The 21,026-nt window shown below is 37.7% G+C and overlaps 1 protein-coding gene across 1 annotated transcript in view; it reads right to left on the reverse strand.

Annotated features, from left to right (window-relative positions):
• Positions 1-747: 747 nt before the first annotated feature.
• Positions 748-21,026, reverse strand: part of Alg9 (ALG9 alpha-1,2-mannosyltransferase) — an 86,648-nt gene continuing 66,369 nt past the window's right edge. The window contains 3 exon segments of the mRNA XM_047516207.1: positions 748-2,093; positions 2,357-2,475; positions 18,886-19,016. Coding sequence (XP_047372163.1) covers positions 2,056-2,093; positions 2,357-2,475; positions 18,886-19,016 — 288 coding nt within the window. The 3' untranslated portion in view covers positions 748-2,055.

A 21,026-nucleotide genomic window follows, 5' to 3' on the forward strand; every position in this document is an offset into this window, starting at 1 on the left:
TTTTGTGCTATAATTAAGTTCTTGCTCAAAAGGTCTTTTAAAACTTTTTTTTCCAAATAAGCAAGATGGTAAAATGATCAGTATTCTACCACTTTTTTGTTTCTGTGCCGGTGATTGAACATAGGATGTTGCCCATGCTAAGCATGTACTCCACAACTGAGCTACTGTACCACTCTGATTAGAAAAAAAGCACTCTCTGTTGACCTCCATTACTGAACTTTTCTATTTATCCCTCCCTACAAAATATGGAGGACCTTTGCCCCTGTGAAGGGCAGCACACCAATACCAAAGTAAGGCAAATGCTTCAATTACAAATGCTTCAGTTCCCTGTCCTGTAGGCAGATCATATAACCACTGGTTTTTGTTTGTTTGTTTGTTTGTTTGTTTGTTTTAGCAAACAATAATCAAATATTGAGAATTAAAAGCCAGAAATTTTTCAAATAAGTGATAATCCAGTCTATCTTTACTTTCTAGTTACCGTCTATACCTATTACCTTTCCAGTGCTTCAACTCCAGCTCAGATATTCCTTTAACACGAACTTCCAAGAGACACTTGTTCTAAGTACCTCCCATTTCTCCTGTTACCACATCTTCTCCTCTCTTGGGTTCAGTTCCTATTAGAAAGTTCTTTTCTTGGGCTGGGGAGATAGCTCAGCTGGTAGAGTGCTTGCCTCGTAAGCACAAGGCCCTGAGTTCAATCCCCAGTACCCAAAAAAAAAAAAAAAAAAAAAGAAAGTTCTTTTCTTGAAAACTGAAAGATGGAAACTAAAGAATAGATTCATCCTGTTTGCAGATACCAAAAACATTGACCCTTAGGGAAATAAGGCACCTGTAATGTGGCCCCCAATGGACAATAGAAATAGTACTGATAGTTGTATCCTGTGTGGCTGCAAAGGAACATGACTTCCAAAATAAGCAGTACTTTCTGGCCATGAGCCTGGCTACATCACAGAGCACTGCTTTGATGGTTTATCTAACATTCAGGCAGATTGAAGGCTCCAAAGAACTAAAAGAAATATAAATAAAATTCTTCCTTAAAATAGAAAGTTACACTATCAATCAGGTCTCTAGTCAACTTCATCATCAGTGTGTTTTCACAGTTGAGGAAGCATGGAAAAGCACTAGATGAGAGAAGTCAGGCAACATAGGTTCTATCTAGCCCCAGCTCAGCTACTTACTACGTGACCTCAGGTAAGTCACTTCACCTCCAATCCTCAGTCTGTTTCTTCATCTGTAAAATGGGGATAAATCACCAGTCTTGTCTACCTCACACTGATTGTGAGGATCAGTGAGATGTTGTGAAAGTGTCTTGTCAACTGTGAAATACAGTGTAAAGTTAAAGTAATAGTATACACGTATACATTTTAATTGGGTCCTAATCGTTGCCTATTTGCCTAAAAGTGCTCCATGCAGGATATGCTTGTGACAGAGCTGAAAAATAGGTGCTATAATTACATACTGGTCCTTTTCACTAGGATTGTTAAAAAAAAAAGTCTTAATTTCTTCAGAAATGGCCTTAGAATACATTATTTAAAAACATGATGTTATCCAAATCTACTAACTGATAGAACTAAATTTCTCCAATGATGCCCTACTTGGATTAAATAGTTTAGTCTGTTGTTACTGTTATACAGAGGAGTCTAGAATTAAAGATAGAGCATGCTAAAACTTAAAATGACAATAACAACAAAAAACTAACCATACAGTGAAAGTTAGTTGTAAAGGAAATAAAATGAAAATTAGAGGCATCATATGTAATAAAATCAGGTCACAGTTCCTCAAATGGTCGCCTTTTTCCTGAGATAGCTCCAGGACAGGGTCCTAGTCCTGTGAATTGCTTGATAGAAGCTTTGTCTTGCTGGAGGTGAAAAGGACATGTCAGTTGGCAAGTAGGCTGTGCTCAATTTCAGCACTAGGATTTGAACAAGGTCTGCTAGGAGCTGCCAGACAGCTTTGGTGGAGGAGCCCACACGGCCTAAGAGAGCCTTGCTAGTTCTCAGATGCCAGGCCAGAGTGTGGAGAACAGCTTAGCACAGCAATCCAGTCCAGGGACTTTCAATTCTTCCTGTAAGGTGATTCTGTTCTTCTCCGGTCTAGTAAATAATTTAATAGAAGAAAGACAATGAGATGTGGAGCAAAATATCTCCCCCTGCTTCAGGGCCTGCCTCTATCTGCAAGAAGTTTACATGCAAAACAGAGACAGACTAGAAGCAAATGCAACTATGACTTGCCCAAAGTTCCCAGATTCCAGTATTCATGTCAGATGACCTTTATTACAAATATTACAGGCAATGACTTGGAGGAATCACTAGTTAACAAGATGGTTGTCCTTTGGGACCATGGGTGTGTAGCTAACCTCCACTTTTCTTCCTGATTTGCTTTATTTTCCGGGGTTTAAGGATGGTGTAGTTTGCATACACTGTATACTGATCTGACAGGAAGGGGACATAGAATGCTCGAAGCAGCTTTGAAGATCTGAAAAACAAAGGAGGAGGAAAAAAGAAAAGAAAGGAAAAAGTTTTATCATTTAGGATAATTTACTAATGACACTGAAAGTGATTAAAGGAAAGTACAGCGGTAAGGATGATTTTTATGGTTTTATTAGTGCACTATAGTTATACAATATAGTGGGGTTCATTTTGACATATTCATAAATACATGTAACTCCATTTGCTCCATTTCAATACCCAATACTACTTCTTTTCCTCCTCTCCTCCTTCCCACTAATCCCCTTCCTCTACCCTACTAGTCTTTTATTTATTTATTCATTTTTAATTGGTAAATAAACTATATAAGTTAGAATGTACTGTAATATATTCATACATGCACACAGAATAATTTGATCACCTTCAATCCCCAGTTCTTCCCCTATGAGGATTACATTTTATACAAACAGCACATAAAACATAAAAGCTGTTACGTAATAGACCATGACAAAAGACTTAAGACCCAGTACCTTGTTACTCATGACAGTCTCCCTAATAAGCCATGATATGTCCTTCAAAATGGCTCTCAATGAGGCAGACATCATTACCCTATGTACATGTATGATTACATGAATGGTGTGAATCTACATCATGTGTAACCATAGAAATAAAAAGTTGTACCACATTTGTGTAGAATAAATCAAAATACAGTCTGTAAAAATGAAAAAAAAATAGCTCTCAAGTTTTCCTTTTGCATAAAATGTTCCATAGAAGGGTTCCAGGTCACTCACAGGGTTGCTATTACTGAAATGAATTCTTAACACCCAAATGGTTACTGCACCTAAGAAAATGTAACGATGCCCAATACTGTAAAGACTCTGACTCCAGTTCTGAATTTTTTTAGATAGGTAAAGAAAACTGTATCCTGAGAGAGTCTACACATGTCTCTGGAAAATTCTATCAACTTATTATTGAAATATGAGAACAACTAAAAACTTGAATTTCTCAGGAGTTTCTTAAGAATGTAATAAGTGCAAAAAATTTGCTTTTAAATATATTATTCAATCAATCTGATAATTCTATGAGCAAAGTGACATTATTAACCCTGTTTTATAGATGGGGAACTGAGATTCAAACTTGCCTGAAGTCACACAGGTTAAGCAGGTTGTTCAGGCTCATCTAGTAAATGATGGAGACTCATTCACATTTGGGCTTGATTCTAGAATCTGCTTGCTTAACCATTATAGTTTATACTACATCCCAGGAACCGGCAAAAAGGATCTTTCATTTCCTAGAAAAAGTTGTAGTGACAGCTTCAAATTCTATAGGAAGATTTTACTTCCTAACTGTGATTTCTGATTCTGAAAATCAAAAGTTGGCCCAGTTACTGCCACCCTAAATGAGATTGCTCAGGGGTGTTCCACTGCCAGTCTTTTTCCAAATTCTAAACTTGTAAATGTCATGTCAACGTGGCATTTGTACTGGCAGCCTACCTCTAGGTTTGGCAAACTCCTGCAATGCCTGCACACAATGATATCGTGCTTGGCAAACACACCTCTGAGTGATACTTCCCAACTGGGACATTGGCAGTGCCCTGTGCTCAGAGATGCACTTTATTTCAGCAACTAACAGCTCAAGGGCTTTGACAGAGAAAGGAGGCTTAAAGGAGAGACACTAGAGATAATGCAGGGCTCCTCCAAAAAGAATGAACAGGAAGAGGAAGCACCTGTCTCACACAAAAGGAAGTTAATTTATTCTTTTCGTCTAGGTTGCACAGATAAGGTGATAATCGGAACATAAAGGTGCAAGCTGGAGCAAACTCCTGCAAGTCTAGGTGTTTATTTCCATTCCAGATGTCACCACAAGAAAGGCTTCATGAATATAGTCATTATATATTCCTGGTCAACTCAGCCTTTGGTGTAACATCAGAGTTCACTGGACCCAAATGCAGTTTTATACTTTCTTTTTGGAGAAGTTCCTTGCTTTTGGGGAGGAATCCTATTTATAATTTTATTCTTTTTAGAGTCTTCCAAAGAACAAAGAAAATATGACATCTAATGAGTAGTTAGTTGTAGTCAGAGACAATGTCCATTTCAGTGTGTGCGTGCATGCGTGTGTGTGTATGTGTGTGTGTGAGTGTTTACAACTAGAAGAATATAGAAAAAGTTATTACATTTTCAAATGAAAAAAATGTTATCCTTTTATTCTTACTTTTGTAAGTTACTTATGAAATAACTAAAAGTATAAAAAGCAAAAAGAGTTCACTGAGCTGAGACAGTAGATGGTAATGACCATTTTCCTGGTGTGATAACAGATTGTGTCAGGGAGTTCCAAAGATACTCTGGAAAACTATCTCGGGCTGCACACAGGACATATCATCATCAAAAATAATGACTAGGCTAAAATGGAAGAAGAAATTCTATGCAGTATTTTTTAGTTTAAAGGCAAGCTGAAAAAAGGTAAAAGAAGAGATTAGGAAAAATATCTGCAATATACTTATGAGAGGATTAAAATCTAGAATATATAAACTATTCCTGCAATAAATAAAAGACAAACAACTCAGGGAAAAATGACAAGGGATATGAATAGGAAGATAAATGAAAATGGCCAATAAATATATAAATTGACATTCCATCTTACTAGTAGTCACAGAAATGCAAACCTAGATATAATGTTCAATAATCAGGTTTGTAAATGTTAAAAAGTTTGAGCAGTATTCAATATTGATGAGGAATTAGGAAACAGACATTACCAGTGAAAATGTAAACCTTCACAGTCACTTCGAAAGGCAATTTCTATTAATATCAAAACAAAAATTATGCACTCCCTATGATATAGCAGAGTACTTTTAGTTTTTACCATCTCATTTATATTTTCTTGTTTCACAAATAACTTTGTATTCCATTTATAACAGAAAATTTCAAACATACACAAGAGTAGGCAATAGCTAGGCATGGTAATGCACACCTGTAATCCCAGCAACTTGGGAGGTTGAGGCAGAGGGATCTCAAGTTTGAGGCCAGCCTTGACAACTGTGTGAGACCTTGTCTCAAAGTAAAAAAATAAAAGAGCTGTGGATGTAGCTTAATGGTAAAGTATCCCTCAGTATCAAAAACAGAAAACAACAACATCAAAAATAACTCATAATATTATTGTAAAAATAATAGAAAAATTTTTCAAAAAAAATTAACTTCAAATTCTTAAAAAAAAAAAAAAAGAAAGAAAGAAAACATATGTGCCTCTTACAGTAAGGTTTTGTGTGCTGGCCATGCAGATCTAAAAGTCTATACTCAAAGGGCTAACAATCTACTTGGAAGAAAAAAGAATACGAATGACACATAACCATAATTGAGCATAAACTAAGTACTAAATCACCGATACACAAGTTCAAAATGATAATACACATGTTCAGAAGGGAGATCAAACTGTGAAGGCTGGGAAAAAGTGTGTAATACATATCATTTAATTTTATCCACCCAACATTCTAAGGTACACTAAGTGAAAAAAGCAACTTGTCCAATCATAACCAAATTCACGGGGATCTGAGGTTAAACGCTCTGTCCACTCAATAGCAACTAGAGACAGACTAAATAAGTTCCAAACTCTTTTTCATAGCCTAAAGTGCCATAGGGGATGTAGCCCCTTATGGCTTACTGGTCCTATCCCACCTCATGTCATTTTCCTCTTTGCCCTCTATGTGCCTGCCACACCAACCTCCTTTCAATCCTCAAAAACACAAGTTTCAACAGAATGAATCAAACAACATTACCCTATGTATTTATGATTGCACAAATGGTATGCCTTTACGCCATGTACAAACAGAGAAACAACATGTATCCCATTTGTTTACAATAAAAAAAAAAAAAAAACCACAAGTTTCTGCTGGGCATACAGGCATACACCTGCAACCCAAGAGCCCCAGGAGGCTGAGGCAGGAGAATTACAGGTCAATATAAGCAACTAAGCAAGACTGCATCTCAAATAAAAAAGGGTTGGTGATGTAGCTTAGGGGTGGAGTACCGTGGGTTCAATCCTCAGTACCAGAAAACAACAACAAAAATAAATAAATACCCACCGAGTTCCTTCATATCCTAGGGCCTTTGAATATGCTGTTTTCTCAGCCTAAACACGCTTCCATCCTGTTTTTCTCATGACTGAGTCCATCTCACTTTTCATATCTCAGCTTAAAAGCTACCTCCTTTGAGAGGATGTCTAACCATCCGATTAAACACTAGGTTTCCACTTCTTTCACTTATTCTTTCTCAGAGTATCTCACAAATTCTTTTGTTGCATTCTTCACAATCTATAATTACTTGTTGGTTAACTTGTTTATTGTCTTTCCTTCCACCCACACATCTAGACTTCAGGGACCATGTCTGTTTACTTCCCAATATGTGTCTGGCACTAATAAATGTTAAAAAAAAAAAAAAAAACACATTGGGAGGATGGATGGAGGGACAGACAGATGAATGAAGAGAGCAAGGGAGGAATATTACATAAATGAGATATGAGTTTAATCCAACTTAGTGCAACCACAAGTAACTGAGTACCACAGCAAACAAGGAGTTAAATAAGTGCCAGGAATGCAATGATGAACAAGAAAGGGTTTCTACTGCCAATAAGGAATTCAAAATCCAAGAATCTGTGGTCTGGGAAAACTACCTCACTCAGGACAAACATGGGTCTGACTTCACTATATCAAGAGAGTAAAGAAATGCCCAATTCTGCTATGTTCCCTCAGTGTAAAACTATTAGATAATCAGCATCAAGTTCTAAATAATGTGCTCGGGAAACAAGGAGGCATTTCTAGTTAAGTCTGAACGTGAAACCATATAAGAGGTGGGGATTAAACATAAGGAGATGCTAAGAAGAATCTTTTCCCTAGTGTGGCACTAGGAAACACTTACTTAAAGGCAGCTTCCTTCTCTCTTGCCAGCTCTGGGTGTGATCTTGGACAGCATCATCTATCTTAACATGCAAAGCCACTAACTTCTAGAAGAAGTAAGAACCAGTCAAGGTATACTTAGACCCATCTCTGAGCTGGGATGGAAAGATTGATTTTTCTTTTTTTAAACCAAAAGAACAAGTTGGCTTGAGGTCTTCATTTCTAACACTATAGCTGCTGTTCTCAACTTCTTTTCTATTTTAAATTAACTAACTAAACTTTCTATTGGATTAATTTCTTTACCATCAATAGCTTTAATATGTTAAGCATGACTGGGGCATTTTGAATGCGTTGTCCTGTTGCTGGAAAAAGATAATCAAATTGGAGCCAGGTGTGGTGGTGCACACCTGTAATCCCAGTGGCTTAGGAGGCTGAGGTAGGAGGATCAAGAGTTCAAAGCCAGCTTCAGCAATTTAGCAAGGCCCTAAGCAACTCCTAGGGCCCTGTCTCTAAATAAAACATACAAAGGGCTGGGGATGTGGTCAGTGGTAAAGTGCCCCTGGGTTCAATCCTATCCAAAAAAAAAAAAAAAAAAAAAAAAAAATCATCAAATCAGTTATTTACCTTTGTGAAAGAAGAGAGCAGTCGAGCATTGGAATACTATGGAAGTGCACACATTTACATGCATGGAAGCAAAGATTAGATTGACTCACAAACTAGAATAAAATTCATGCCTATCAAGACTCATACAACAATGTCTGCAATAAAGGGAAATGCTAAATGACCCTAGGGAGTACAGGCAGCATAAATCAGGGAGATGTGAAATATGTACCTCTATTATGGAAACTGAAATATTTCCCCTCCCAGTGAGAAAGGCACTCAAGCGATTCAAGGATGAAACAGATCTGGACAAAGCAACTGCCTGAACAGCATAATTAGCTGACAGCTTAGAATGTTTCTAATTCAATTACCAGCCCTATTTATCAGGGCTGGGGAGCATTTTGCTGTGGAGATTTAAATCTGCACTTACTGACGTCAATGGAAGATTGGCTGCCAGTTCCTGATGTCACCAGTTCAGCAAGCACAAATGGAAATGCTGGGGCAATTTGTCATTTAGAAAAAAAGCATTCTGGTACTCAGATTTTCTTATTTTTATCTACCTATTCATCCATCCATCCATCCAAATATGTACCTACCCATTCAACCATTAAAACATCAATATCCCCGATAAACCAGTACACAGGCCTATTGCCAGTTCTCTTTCCAGCTGGGGCTTTCTTTTTTAAAGTTAGTTCTTTTTCTCTTGTGCTTAGTTCACATTTCAGTGAGAAACCTTTCACAGCCACCTTCAGCTCTGAAGAGAATCTCAGAATTCCTTTAAGACTTAGCCATAATAAACCTATTGTTCCTTACTGAGCAATTTATGAGTTGCTCAAAAAGTTGGTAAGGAGCAGAAATGTGATTGTTCTTAATAGTCTTTAACAGAAAATGGGATGAGGGACATTACTCTAATGGCAATAAGTGCAGAATAACCCTGTTCCTCAAAAGAGAATAGACACATGAGTGACATGTTATATGTTCTACTCCACTAGAGTTCCAGTTTCCTGAGGACAGAACTTTGTATGTCCACTGCTATACCTTCGGCTTCTGAACACTGCCACAGAAAGTGCTCAATAATTATCCTGTGAACAACATAATATGTCCTGACTCTCAGAACATCTGGCTTACTCCCCTCTTCTTTCTTGAAATATTCATCTTCCACAAAGAAAAAGAAATTTCAAAGCCAAAATGAAGTTCTTTATAATTTCCTCCCAAACAACTTAGTCCTAAAACCATTAGGTGGGGCACAGCATAGTAGGTACCTGCAGTGTATGTGGAGTCAAGTGGGAGCTGTGGTGACCCATGGGATGTTAGAGTGCAAATGAAACATGGAAGGTGTCTGTATTAGCAAAGAAAATACTACTAAATTTGGTCAGGTCCCTTTCTGGATTTTGGTTCACACAAAATTTGCTGACTCATCATTATCAATTTGACCAGTCTGACTTTATTTTCCATATACAACAGACCCTTGTTATTCAAAGAATATATTCACAGTTTTGACTATATAGAGTAACCTCCAAGGATCCATATGTGTAATGAGCCAGAATTTTGCTGAGGTACAAATTGGGATCATGGCACTGTAGCACTGTATCCAGAGTGAATCATTCTGCTGAGTTGTGGCCCTGAAAAACATTGGGCATAATACCATAACCTCCTGACCAGTCACCCATAACCAGTGTTCACAAGCAGAGAATGGAAAAGGATTGCTATTAGACAACTGGTCATTTTCTAACCTTCAGTTCCACCACAGTTGCTGGGGAAATGCTCTTTTCCAGTGTTTTTCTCAGTGATTACTACTGAGAGATAGGGGTGGCATATGCTCCATTCACCATTCCTGTGGAGAAGATGCCCAACAGTGTTCAAAAAGGTCTCTGTCCCTTCTTTTTGGACCCTCATTTGGGCTACTTCTATATGAAAAACAGAAGAACCACTGGAAGCCACATCAAGTAGATGACTCATGGGCCAAAGCTTTGTAGAGAAGAAATAAACAATGGATATACTTTAAAATAACTCAATCATCTTTATTTTACTAAATAAGGACACCAGATACTTCTGAAGAAATCCTTACTTCACTTTTTTTTTCTTTTTATTCTAGTATAAATACAATTTTAAGAATGTGAACTGCAGGCAGGGTGGTGTACGCCTGTAAACCCAAGGCACAGGGGGCTGGGGCAGGAGGATGATGAGTTCAAAACCAGCCTCAGCAATTTATTGAAGCCCTGAGCAACTTAGCGAGACTGTCTCAAAATAAAACATAAAAAGGGCTGGGAATGTGGCTCAGTGGTTGAGTGCACTTGTGTTCAATGTTTGGTCCTGCACCCTCCCTAAAAAAAAAAAAAAGAATGTGAACTACGACAAATGATCAGTAAATATTCAAATATTTTCTAAGACCCTAAAACATGTTGTAAAGAATTACCATTAGACGTTGATCTAACTCTCAAGGAACCTTGAACAAAGATGCTTATGCTACCAGCAGAAGCAGTCCTAAAACACTGTACACTATGTACACTGTCTTCAAACCTGAGTCTCTGTATCATGGACTTGGAACCCAGGTGGCCTGTAGATGGCCTCTTTCTAAAGAACTAATTTCACAACAATAGAAAGCAGACTCACTAAGTTTCAGGAGAATAAAAACAATGTTTATTCTTTTTATTCTTCTAAAATGTCACCAGATCTCAATGATTAAGCAACTGAACAATACAATGAGCAAAACACCAATGTCTTGAAGACAAATCTGATAGAGGAAAACTGCCAGATTAAGGGTCCCAGGAAAGCATGTGGGGGGGGGGTGTGAAGAAAAAAAAGAAAAGGCCAAAAACTGATAGAGAATGAAATAGGAAGCATAAGAGAATAATAAGCTGATAAAGAAGTACAGAAATACAGAAATTCTGGTATCTTCTTCCTTACTATTTCTCAGTATTCTTGGCATGAGTGAGGAAGGGAAGGGCATTCCCTATGACTGACACGTAAGGAAAAGACAAGCAAGCACACTTCAATTACTGCTTAGAGAATTAACGCTACCCAAAGAATTGGAACACCATCAGAAGCACGTCAAACCTGGCCTACAACCAAATTCTACCACGGGGTGTCATCTCCCTTTCCACCTGAGTTGTAAAAAGTTGTAGAAGGAAACAGACTGCTGGACTATCTTATACACCTATGTCTATTTTTAAGAAATAACCTTTAAAAGGAAAAAATATTTAATTTGGAAGCAGAACAAACTGTGATGATTTTAAAACATGTTCATAAATTCTTTGACATTTCTCCCATAAATAGGGAACTTCCTCCCTTGAACATGCACTATTCCTGTGGCTCACTTCCAACCAACAGGATGAGGCAGTAGTGGTACTGCATGACTTCCAATAGGTCATAAAAAGCTATTGAGTGCTTTCCCTTGGAAGTTAACTACCATGCTGTAATGAAGCCCAGATCACATGGTGAAACTTCATGTACAGGTGTTCTGGCCAACAGTCCTGCTGAGATCTATCTAACAGGCAGCATCAGCTGCCAGACATGGGTGAGGAAACCTCTAAGATGTTTCCAGACCTGGCCATCATCTGTTGGCCAATGCATAAGAGACTCTAAGTGGAAACTCACTAAATGAGCCCAGTCAACTCTGAGAACCATGAAAAACAACAACAACAACAACAAACTGTTGTGTTGCACCAATTTGTTTAGATATTGTTATACTGCAATAACTAGAACATAATTTACTTTTTTAAAAAAACTTTTTATTTGTTCTTTTTAGTTATACATGATAGTAGAATGTATTTTGACATATCATATATACATGGAGTCAAAATTTACTATTTATGGTTATTACTCCAGTGGTCTTATTATCTTCCAGAAATAAATGATGATCCTGCTTATGCCAGAGCGAGGGTTTAGCAGAGACAATGGCTCCCATGAACCAGACCACCCTATCAAGTAGATAAAAATGGAGGGCACAAGTTCAATGGGCTCTTTAGGCCTCATAGCTGCTGGGTCCACTTCTTGGAGGTTAAAACTAAAGCCATGGTCTTTTTTTTTTTTTTTTTTTTTTTCATTTTTTAGTTGTCAATGGATCTTTTCTTATTTTTATTTATTAATATGTGGTTCTTAGTATCAAACTCAGGGCCTCACACATGCCAGGCTCTACCATTGAGCCACAACTCCAGCCCCCACAGCCATGGTCTTAAAAATTCTCCAGAGCAGCTAAAGGTCAGTGGCCACTGTGAATTCTGTGCTTGGCACTGAAAGAACATAAGGTGCATGTTATGAGCATAGTCCCTACATTACTGGGGTGGAGGTCCTTTGACTAGAAAAGACCCCTTTCCTACCATATCAACTGAGGCGTTTGACTTCTCCTTTCTTGCATCTGCTCTTCACCTATAATGACAAATGTGAAGGGCTTTGAAATCCTGCCCTATGTAAGTTCCCCCAAATTGTCTCAAGTCTCTAATCAGGCAAGTTTAAAATTCAATTAGATAAGGTTAACATACTCTAAAATAGGGAAGAATAAAATCTCACAACCCCAAAACCACAGGTGAAAGCAAAGCAAGCAAGACAAAAGGGACCTATAATGAAGGAGGAAACAGTGGGTGGGAAGTGGCTGTGCAAAGCAGTGGCAGGGCCTCCCAACTTGTTTTCAGAGCTACCCACAAGCCCTGCTGTTCAGGAGGCCACCTCCAACATCTGGAGAGGCACTTCCCACCAGGTTCCCACACTCCAACATTCTCACCACACTCAGAAAGGAACCCACCACCGAGCTGGTAATTCATTGCTATCTTCTCCCTTCACTCGTCTCTGGGGAATCTCAGGGTAGGCATTATAACCGCCCACTTGTCAAGCTATTTCATTTAAGTAGCAATTATATTATGGTTCGAAGAAAGACAAAAATCCTCTCTTATTTTAGAAGTATGTAATACGAGATGGCCACAGAGTGACAAATATGTCTGGTATAAAAAGTGATACTACCAACTAGTTTAGACCCCATATTCTAGGAATCTGATAATTCTTGATAAAATTAGCCAGACACAGACACAGCAAACTCAGAAAGAGGAAGGTGTGGCTTTGGAACCAGCTATGTATGAATGGAGACTAGAAACTAATTTTTGAGATCTAATCCCTAGATCTTCTTTCAAGCTCAGGTCCCTCCTAGGCCTCTGGTAAAGCAAAGAAGCCAATTAGGAAAAGAAGTGGAGGAGAAGCTGGGCTGTCATTCTCCCAAATGGGTGAATACCCTGTAGCTTTACTTTACCTTTAGCTTACTCTCCGTGAGTTCAACAGCAAAGATCTTCTTATCTTACAATAATTTCAACAACCACAAAAATCCAAGCTTCTTCACATATTCACTGATGTCTGGAATTCCTAAATCTGCCCCAAACATAAAACTGCCCTAATAATCTTTAGGTTGCTTCTCCCTGGCAAGAAATCTTCAATAACACACACTTGAGTGTAGGATTTTAACTTTTTTTTTTTTAATGTACTGGCAACTGTCTTCTAGCTGCCTGCTTCCCTTTCAGACAATCTAGGCTCTAACAACAAGTGATATCAACAAAAAAAATCAAGTAAACCTGGGAGAAGGAAGGAGGAAGAGGAAGTGGGAAATACCAGCAAATGATACTGGCCCAATTATATTGTTATATCACGTGCATATGTGAATATATAATATCAAATTCCATTATTATGTATAATTATAACCAATAAAAAAATTAAGGAAAAAAACAAGTAAACAAATTATGGTCAGATCCACATAGTAAGAATAGACTATAGGGCAAAGAAACTCTACCTCCATGCTTCATTCTCCCACTCCTTTTTGGGACAAGCCTCTTTCCTCTGTCACATTAAAGCAGAATAATCATCTATATCTATCTGCCCAAGACAGGGCTCCTCTTATTTTCAAAAGAGTTCTGATTTGGATGATATACTACAGTTTACACAAAAGCAAATTCAAACCAGTAAAAGAGGTATATTAAACTGATCCTCAAGGGTCCGTCTTGCTTCTTTACATCCATTTATACTCATGATTTCCTCTCCTTGAATTAAATAAGTGAGTCTTCCCTCTTTACCAATACTTATTTAATCCTACTTTCCTTTATGTCTCAGCTTAAGTACCATCTCCTTCAGGAAGCCTTCTTGGTGTTCTCTAATCTCCTTTGTCCCTCTTTGCACATAATTTGGCATCTCTATGGTCTGAGTACTGAGTACTATTTTCCTTCTTTCTTTCCTATTTTTTTTTTGGTACTGGGGACTGGACCCAGAGCTAGATCCCCAGATCTTTTTTAAAATTTATTTTGAGGCAGGATCTAAGTTGCCCAGACTGCCCTCAAACTTGCAGTTCTCCTGCCTCAGCCTCCTGAGTAGCTAGAATTATAGGCGTATGCCACTAAATCTGGTTTTGAACACTATTTTAAAATTGCTTTCATATGTGTAGGTGCTCCCACAAAAGTTATGCTGTTCATGCATGAAGTGTGTCTATAATTATCTCTTTTACATTCTTTTAAGAATCTAGCTCTGCCAGGTGTGGTGGCACACATGCCTGTTATCTTAGCAGTTCAGGAGGCTGAAGCAGGAGGAGCACAAATTGGAGACCAGCCTCAGCAATTTAGCAAGGCCCTAAGCAACTCAGCAAGACCCTGTGTCAAATAAAAAATAAAAGGGGTTGAGGTTGTAGCTCAGTGGTTAAGTGCCCCTAGGTTTAATTCCCAGTACCAAAAAAAAAAAAAAAAAAAGAAAAAGAAAAAAAAAATCTAGCTCTGTGGCAAAGGCATTATAGATACTCAGTGAAGACTTTCTGATTTCCAAACCTGCTTAACCAGCTGGCTTAAGAACTTAACAAGAGACTCCGGCACCTCCCTGTTGCTCACTCCTCCCACAGCACCAGTACATTCCTTTAAAGCATTTAACACATTTGATAATTCCATGTTGATTTATATGACTATCTGTCTAATGCCAACTTTCTCATTATATTATAGGGTTCAAGAGGACAAGAGCTTAGTGTGTACTGATCATCACTATCTACCTGTGATCCATCATAGAACCTGACAGTATATAATAAACATCTGTTGACTGGATGGATGATGAATAGACATATGGATGAACAACAGAAAAAAAGAAGAAATTATGTCAAAGAAATGAACATAAAGAAAGCAGAGTCTAAAACAAGAGTGACCATTTCATCTAGAAGGTACCATTATTTCTCCTTGTTATGTAAATTGCTCAAGTACAAAGCCATCATTTCAAGAGGACAGAGAAAATGTAACAGCCCTAGTGAATAGGTTTAAGGCATTTCAGGATCATGTGCCCCAAAGCTCTGCACACATAAGCTCAATGTGACAGCTCTGAGGTTTACAGACTCTGACAGTACCATCTAACTTAATCAGCCCAAAATCAGCAACATGAGATGTCATGGGACTGGCAATAAAAATTGCTGTGGCAGTGGGCTGTAGGATCCTGCTGTTTCTGCAGTTAAATCAATAAATACCAGGAAAAGTGGAGGAAGATAAATGTAAAGAAAATCAACATAATTTTGAAACCCTGGGTAGCTTGCTAATTAACTGAAAGATCTGACATTTCTATAATACTTTAGAATTTAAAAGCACTTTCATATATCCTCTCTCATTTAATCCTTACAACAAGTCCATAAAAATAGATAAAATATTGTTAACTCTGTTAAGCTAATGAGGAAAACAGGAATCAGAGAGGTACTAGCAGCAAGTGCCGAGGAGTAAATTCACAGGTTCAAACCCCATGCTATGTTCACTGTGATCTGTTCACCTCCATGTATACTTTGCCTCTTCAAGTTGCAACCCGAATGATTTCAGCACAGGTCATGAAAATAATGCCCTGAGCACAATTTATGAGAAGTGAAACTCCTCTGAAGGTATCCCTCAGTTCACCAGAAGGTTGCTTGGGAGTTGCTATTCCCTCAAAGCTAGCAATCTTTCTAAACTCAGGTCTCAACTCAAAACTGAAGGCACCTACCTCTCCCAAGTAGCAAATAACAAGCCAGACACCAAGAACACAGGTGAGGCACAGACCTTCACACCATCATTGCTGCATCACTCTTCCAGCTTACTCCTGTTGCCACCCCAATTTGTTTTGACTACTTGACATCCCAACATTTTTCATTGTCTCTTACCTACCAAATACCATCTACCACATCCCTTGCTGCCAAGTAAAAGCAACAGTCACTCATTAAATCATTTCCCTGCATAAATCAACTTCTGTGTCCCTCTCACACTTTGTTAATTTTTTTTTTTTTTTTTTTTTTGCAATCCTAGGGATTGAACCCAGGAGCACTTTACCACTGAACTATATTCCCAGCCCTTTTTAAAAAATTATTAAATTATTTTTAGACAGGATCTCACTAAGTTGCCAAGGCTGGCCTTGAACTTGTGATCCTCCTTCCTCAGTTTTCCAAGTGTCTGGGACTACAGGTGTGCACTACCACACCTGCTTGTTAAATTTTCTTGACTAAAATCCAACCCCATATACAGAGCTGTGCACATATTATTCATAACAGCAGCATTATTCATAACAGCCAAGAAATGGAAACAATCTAAATCTCCATCAACTTGTATATTCATATGATTTAGAAGTAAATAATAATAAGATTTAGCACTAAAAAGGGAAAATTGATGATATATGTTATAACGTGAATGGACTTCAAAAACATGCTGAATAGGGCCTGGGGATATAGCTCAATGGTAGAGCACTTGCCTGGGATATGCAAGGCCCTGGATTCCCTCCCCAGCATCCATGGGGAAAAAAAAAATACAGAAAAGCCAATGGATTCCTGGAGTTGGGAGTGGGAATAAAGGATCTTACTGGGTGATGGAAATGTTCTTAAATTGAATTTTAGGACTGAGGCTATAATTCAGCAGTAGAGCACTTGCCTAACCTATGCAAATCCCTGAGTCTAACACGCTGCACCACAAAAAGATAAAAGTAAATAAAATTGTTTTTAAAATAATAAAACCAATTGTGATAATGATTATACAATTTGGTGAATTTACTAATTATTTAGTTGTACACTAAAAATGGATGAGTTGTATGACTTATATATATATTTTACTTCAATGAAGTTGTATTTTAAAAAATTAGCCACGGTTAAATTTACCTATTCTGTGCCTTACCAGTGTGGCTACAGCTATACATAGCTAGAGAAACAAAAAGCAAGTCAAGTGCTCCATTTAAAACTCAAATGTGTTCTTGATTCTCTTCTCCAATTATACCCATATTTCTCTAGCTCTTTTTAATCTCTCACTTTGAATTAATTTACAACTTCTCTCCTCAAGTCTCCAACACTTCATACTGTACACTTTCTTCTCAGCTGATAGTCCCACTTCCTACTTCATTGGTAAAACTGAGGTTATCAGGAAGAGAACTTTCAAATTCTCATCATCATACCTAAGTGCTGCCTGCTATTCTGCACTATCCAGTAGAGTGCTATGTGTGCCTATTTAAATTTAATTTAAGATCGAACAAAATTTAAAATTCAGTTCCTCAATCATTCTAGCCACATTTTAAATGCTTACCAGTCACATGTGGTTTGTAGTTATGGTATTAGTGCAGATGTAGAACATTTTCATCATTATAGAAAATTCAACTGAACAGGGTTGTGTATAGATGATCTGTGTGTCTATCTAAGGTAAATCCTTTACTTACTTACTACCTAACTCAAGGGTATTGCTCAAGCAATTTTTTTCCTTTCTCCTACATCATCAGTTTTTAGTTTTACAAAAGATCGTTTTTATTCATATACAAACATACCTGTTGATTCTTTTCTCTTACACCTTGAAATCAGTGTATTTCTGCATATCCTTACTCTAAGGATCTCAGAATCACCATTGCCCTCGCCTTAACCTGAACCACCCTCATCTCTTGCCTGGACAATTATAATAGTCGCCTCAATGGTCTCCCTGTTTTTCATTGTTATTCCCTACTAATTGTTCTTGGCATAGTAAAAATGATCTTTTCAAAACAGAGGCTATATTGTTTCTGCTCTTGGTGGTTCCTCATTTCATTAAGAATAGATGCCTTTGAACAGGCAACAAATCTCATAACCTTCACTCTCACACTCTCCCACGCCATGGCCACAGAGCCTGTCATTTTCCACTCCTGCTCAGTTCCAGCCTCACTAGCCTCCTGTTGTTGCTTCCTTATGCCAAAGTCTTTTCAGAGCTCCTCCACCAAGTACCCACATGCCTCACTTCCTCCCCTCTTTCAAGACTTTGTTCAAACATCATCTTTTCAGTGAGGCCAACTGCGACCATGCAGCTAAAGGTATACCCTTTAGCTCTAGTGAAGGACTCTTGGTCCTTTGAACTTCCTAATCTTTTTCCTTAGCATTTATCATATTCTAATATACCATATAATTTATATCTTTATTATATTATCATGTTTCTGCTGCCCATCTCCAAACAATAAGACACCCTCATTCCACCAAATCACCCTCCCCTTCACTCCTACACCAGAATCTCCTGATCCCCTATCATTCATTCTGAGACCTTTCTGAAGAGCCAAACAAGCCCTGGTCTATTTGGTCTCTCTATTTAAGATTTAAGATCTAATAAGACCTATCCCAATGCTGTGAGCTTTGAAACTGAAAATTATGGACATGAAACTCTAGCCTCTCAAGGGACATAGTCAATCTTCCTAATGGTATCAGAATACTCTCAGTTTAAGTAGGTGAAATTGGTTCCCTAAAATTATCAATATTGTACACTGATTTGAGTTTTCCACAGTAGACCTACCTTTATTACTTAGAAGGCTTTCATCTGAATGATAATTCAGTATACTTTGCATACAGGTGCCTTGAAAATGAGAGCATTCTTAGATTTCTCAGGAAACAATAAAAACATTAAAAAAAAAAAAAAAAAAGGAAATGATAGCTACTAGAGTCAGTCAGGACTGTAAGTTATTCAATCCTAGAATCCATTTTTCACCCTTACTGGTCTTAGTACATCTCTTAGGATTAAAGCCACATACCTAGAAGCATCAAGGAAAGGTCTGTGGGCCAAGCTGATCCATTCTTCTCGATTGGATGAATATTTCGGCTCCCGGGGTGTTTCTCTCATGGTGTCCAAATCCACTAAATAATGACATTTGCTGATGTCAATCTGAAATGGAGAAAAGCCAACTCTTCATCAGTAATTGCAAAGATCCCTGAAAGATCAATTACAATCCTAAGAATTTCCACAGGGTTTTAGAGGAATGAACAATTAGGCCCTCAGACAATGTTACCTGTGCTTTCTCCACTTAAATAGGAGTGGCAGGGTATTATTTAGATTCCTGGAGAGTGGGAAAACATGTATGTAAGCTTTGGGTGGTCTGATTCTAGTTTGGTTTCTTAAGTCCCTTTACTCCCATAGACACTTTTGAAGACACCATGAATGTACAAGTTACTTCTTTCTAGAAGCTCCTTTCAATTCACTATTGCCCCATTCCAGTCCATCGCCTCTGTTTCAGAGATGAAAAGGGCATGACTAAACTCAGATGTTAATATGTGAGGAAGTCCTGACTCTTCTGAGAGAGCTATGGAGGATATACTGTACCTCACAGATGGTACAGCAATATCATGTGTATTGTCTCCTTCAAAAAGTCAACATAACATTTAATAAAAGAAGTAAAACTCAAAAAATAAATGACCTAACACTACAGCTCAAAGCCCTAGAAAAAGAAGAACAGACCAACACCAAAAGTAGTAGAAGACAGGAAATAGTTAAACTGAGAGCTGAAATCAACGAAATTGAAACGAAAGAAACAATACAAAAAATTGACAAAATAAATAGTTGGTTCTTCGAAAAAATAAACAAAATTGATAAACCTTTAGCCACACTAACAAAGAGAAGACGAGAGAAAACCCAAATCACTAAAATTCGGAATGAACAAGGAAATATCACAACAGACACGACTGAAATACAAAACATAATTAGAAGCTATTTTGAAAATCTATACTCCAACAAAATAGAAAATTTCGAAGACATCAACAGGTTTCTAGAGACATATGAATTGCCTAAACTGAACGAGGAGGACATACACAATTTAAATAGACCAATTTCAAATAATGAAATAGAAGAAGTCATCAAAAGCCTTCCAACAAAGAAAAGTCCAGGACCAGATGGGTTCTCAGCCGAGTTCTACAAAACTTTTAAAGAAGAACTCATTCCAATACTTCTCAAAGTATTCCAGAAAATAGAAGAGGAGGGAACTCTCCCAAACTCATTCTATGAAGCCAATATTACCCTGATTCCTAAACCAGACAGAGACACATAGAGGAAAGAAAATTTCAGACCAATATCCTTAATGAACATCGACGCAAAAATTCTAAACAAAATTTTAGCAAATCGCATACAAAAACATATTAAAAAGATAGTGCACCATGATCAAGTGGGTTTCATCCCAGGGATGCAAGGTTGGTTCAACATCAGGAAATCAATAAATGTCATTCACCATATCAATAGACTTAAAGTCAAGAATCACATGATTATTTCAATAGATGCAGAAAAAGCATTTGATAAAATACAGCACCCCTTCATGCTCAAAACACTAGAAAAAATAGGGATAGAGGGAACATTCCTTAACATTGTAAAGGCCATCTACGCTAAACCCATGGCTAATATCATTCTAAATGGTGAAAAACTGAAAGCATTCCCTCTAAAAACTGGAACAAGGCAGGGATGCCCTCTTTCACCACTTCTATTCAATATCGTCCTTGAAACTCTAGCCAGAGCAATTAGACAGACCAAAGAAATTAAAGGGATACGAATAGGAAAAGAAGAACTCAAACTATCCCTATTTGCTGATGATATGATGGTATATTTAGAGGAACCAGGAAATTCCACCAGAAAACTTTTAGATCTCATAAGTGAATTCAGTAAAGTAGTGGGATATAAGATCAATGCACATAAATCTAAGGCATTTTTATATATAAGCGATGAATCTTCAGAAAGAGAAATTAGGAAAACTACCCCATTCACAATAGCTTCGAAAAAAATAAAGTATTTGGGAATCAATCTCACAAAAGAGGTGAAAGACCTCTACAATGAGAACTACAGAACACTAAAGAAAGAAATGAAAGAAAACCTTAGAAGATGGAAAGATCTCCCATGTTCTTGGATAGGAAGAAT

The sequence above is a fragment of the Sciurus carolinensis genome, chromosome 11 (assembly GCF_902686445.1).
Source record: "Sciurus carolinensis chromosome 11, mSciCar1.2, whole genome shotgun sequence".
NCBI classification, from domain to species: domain Eukaryota; kingdom Metazoa; phylum Chordata; class Mammalia; order Rodentia; family Sciuridae; genus Sciurus; species Sciurus carolinensis.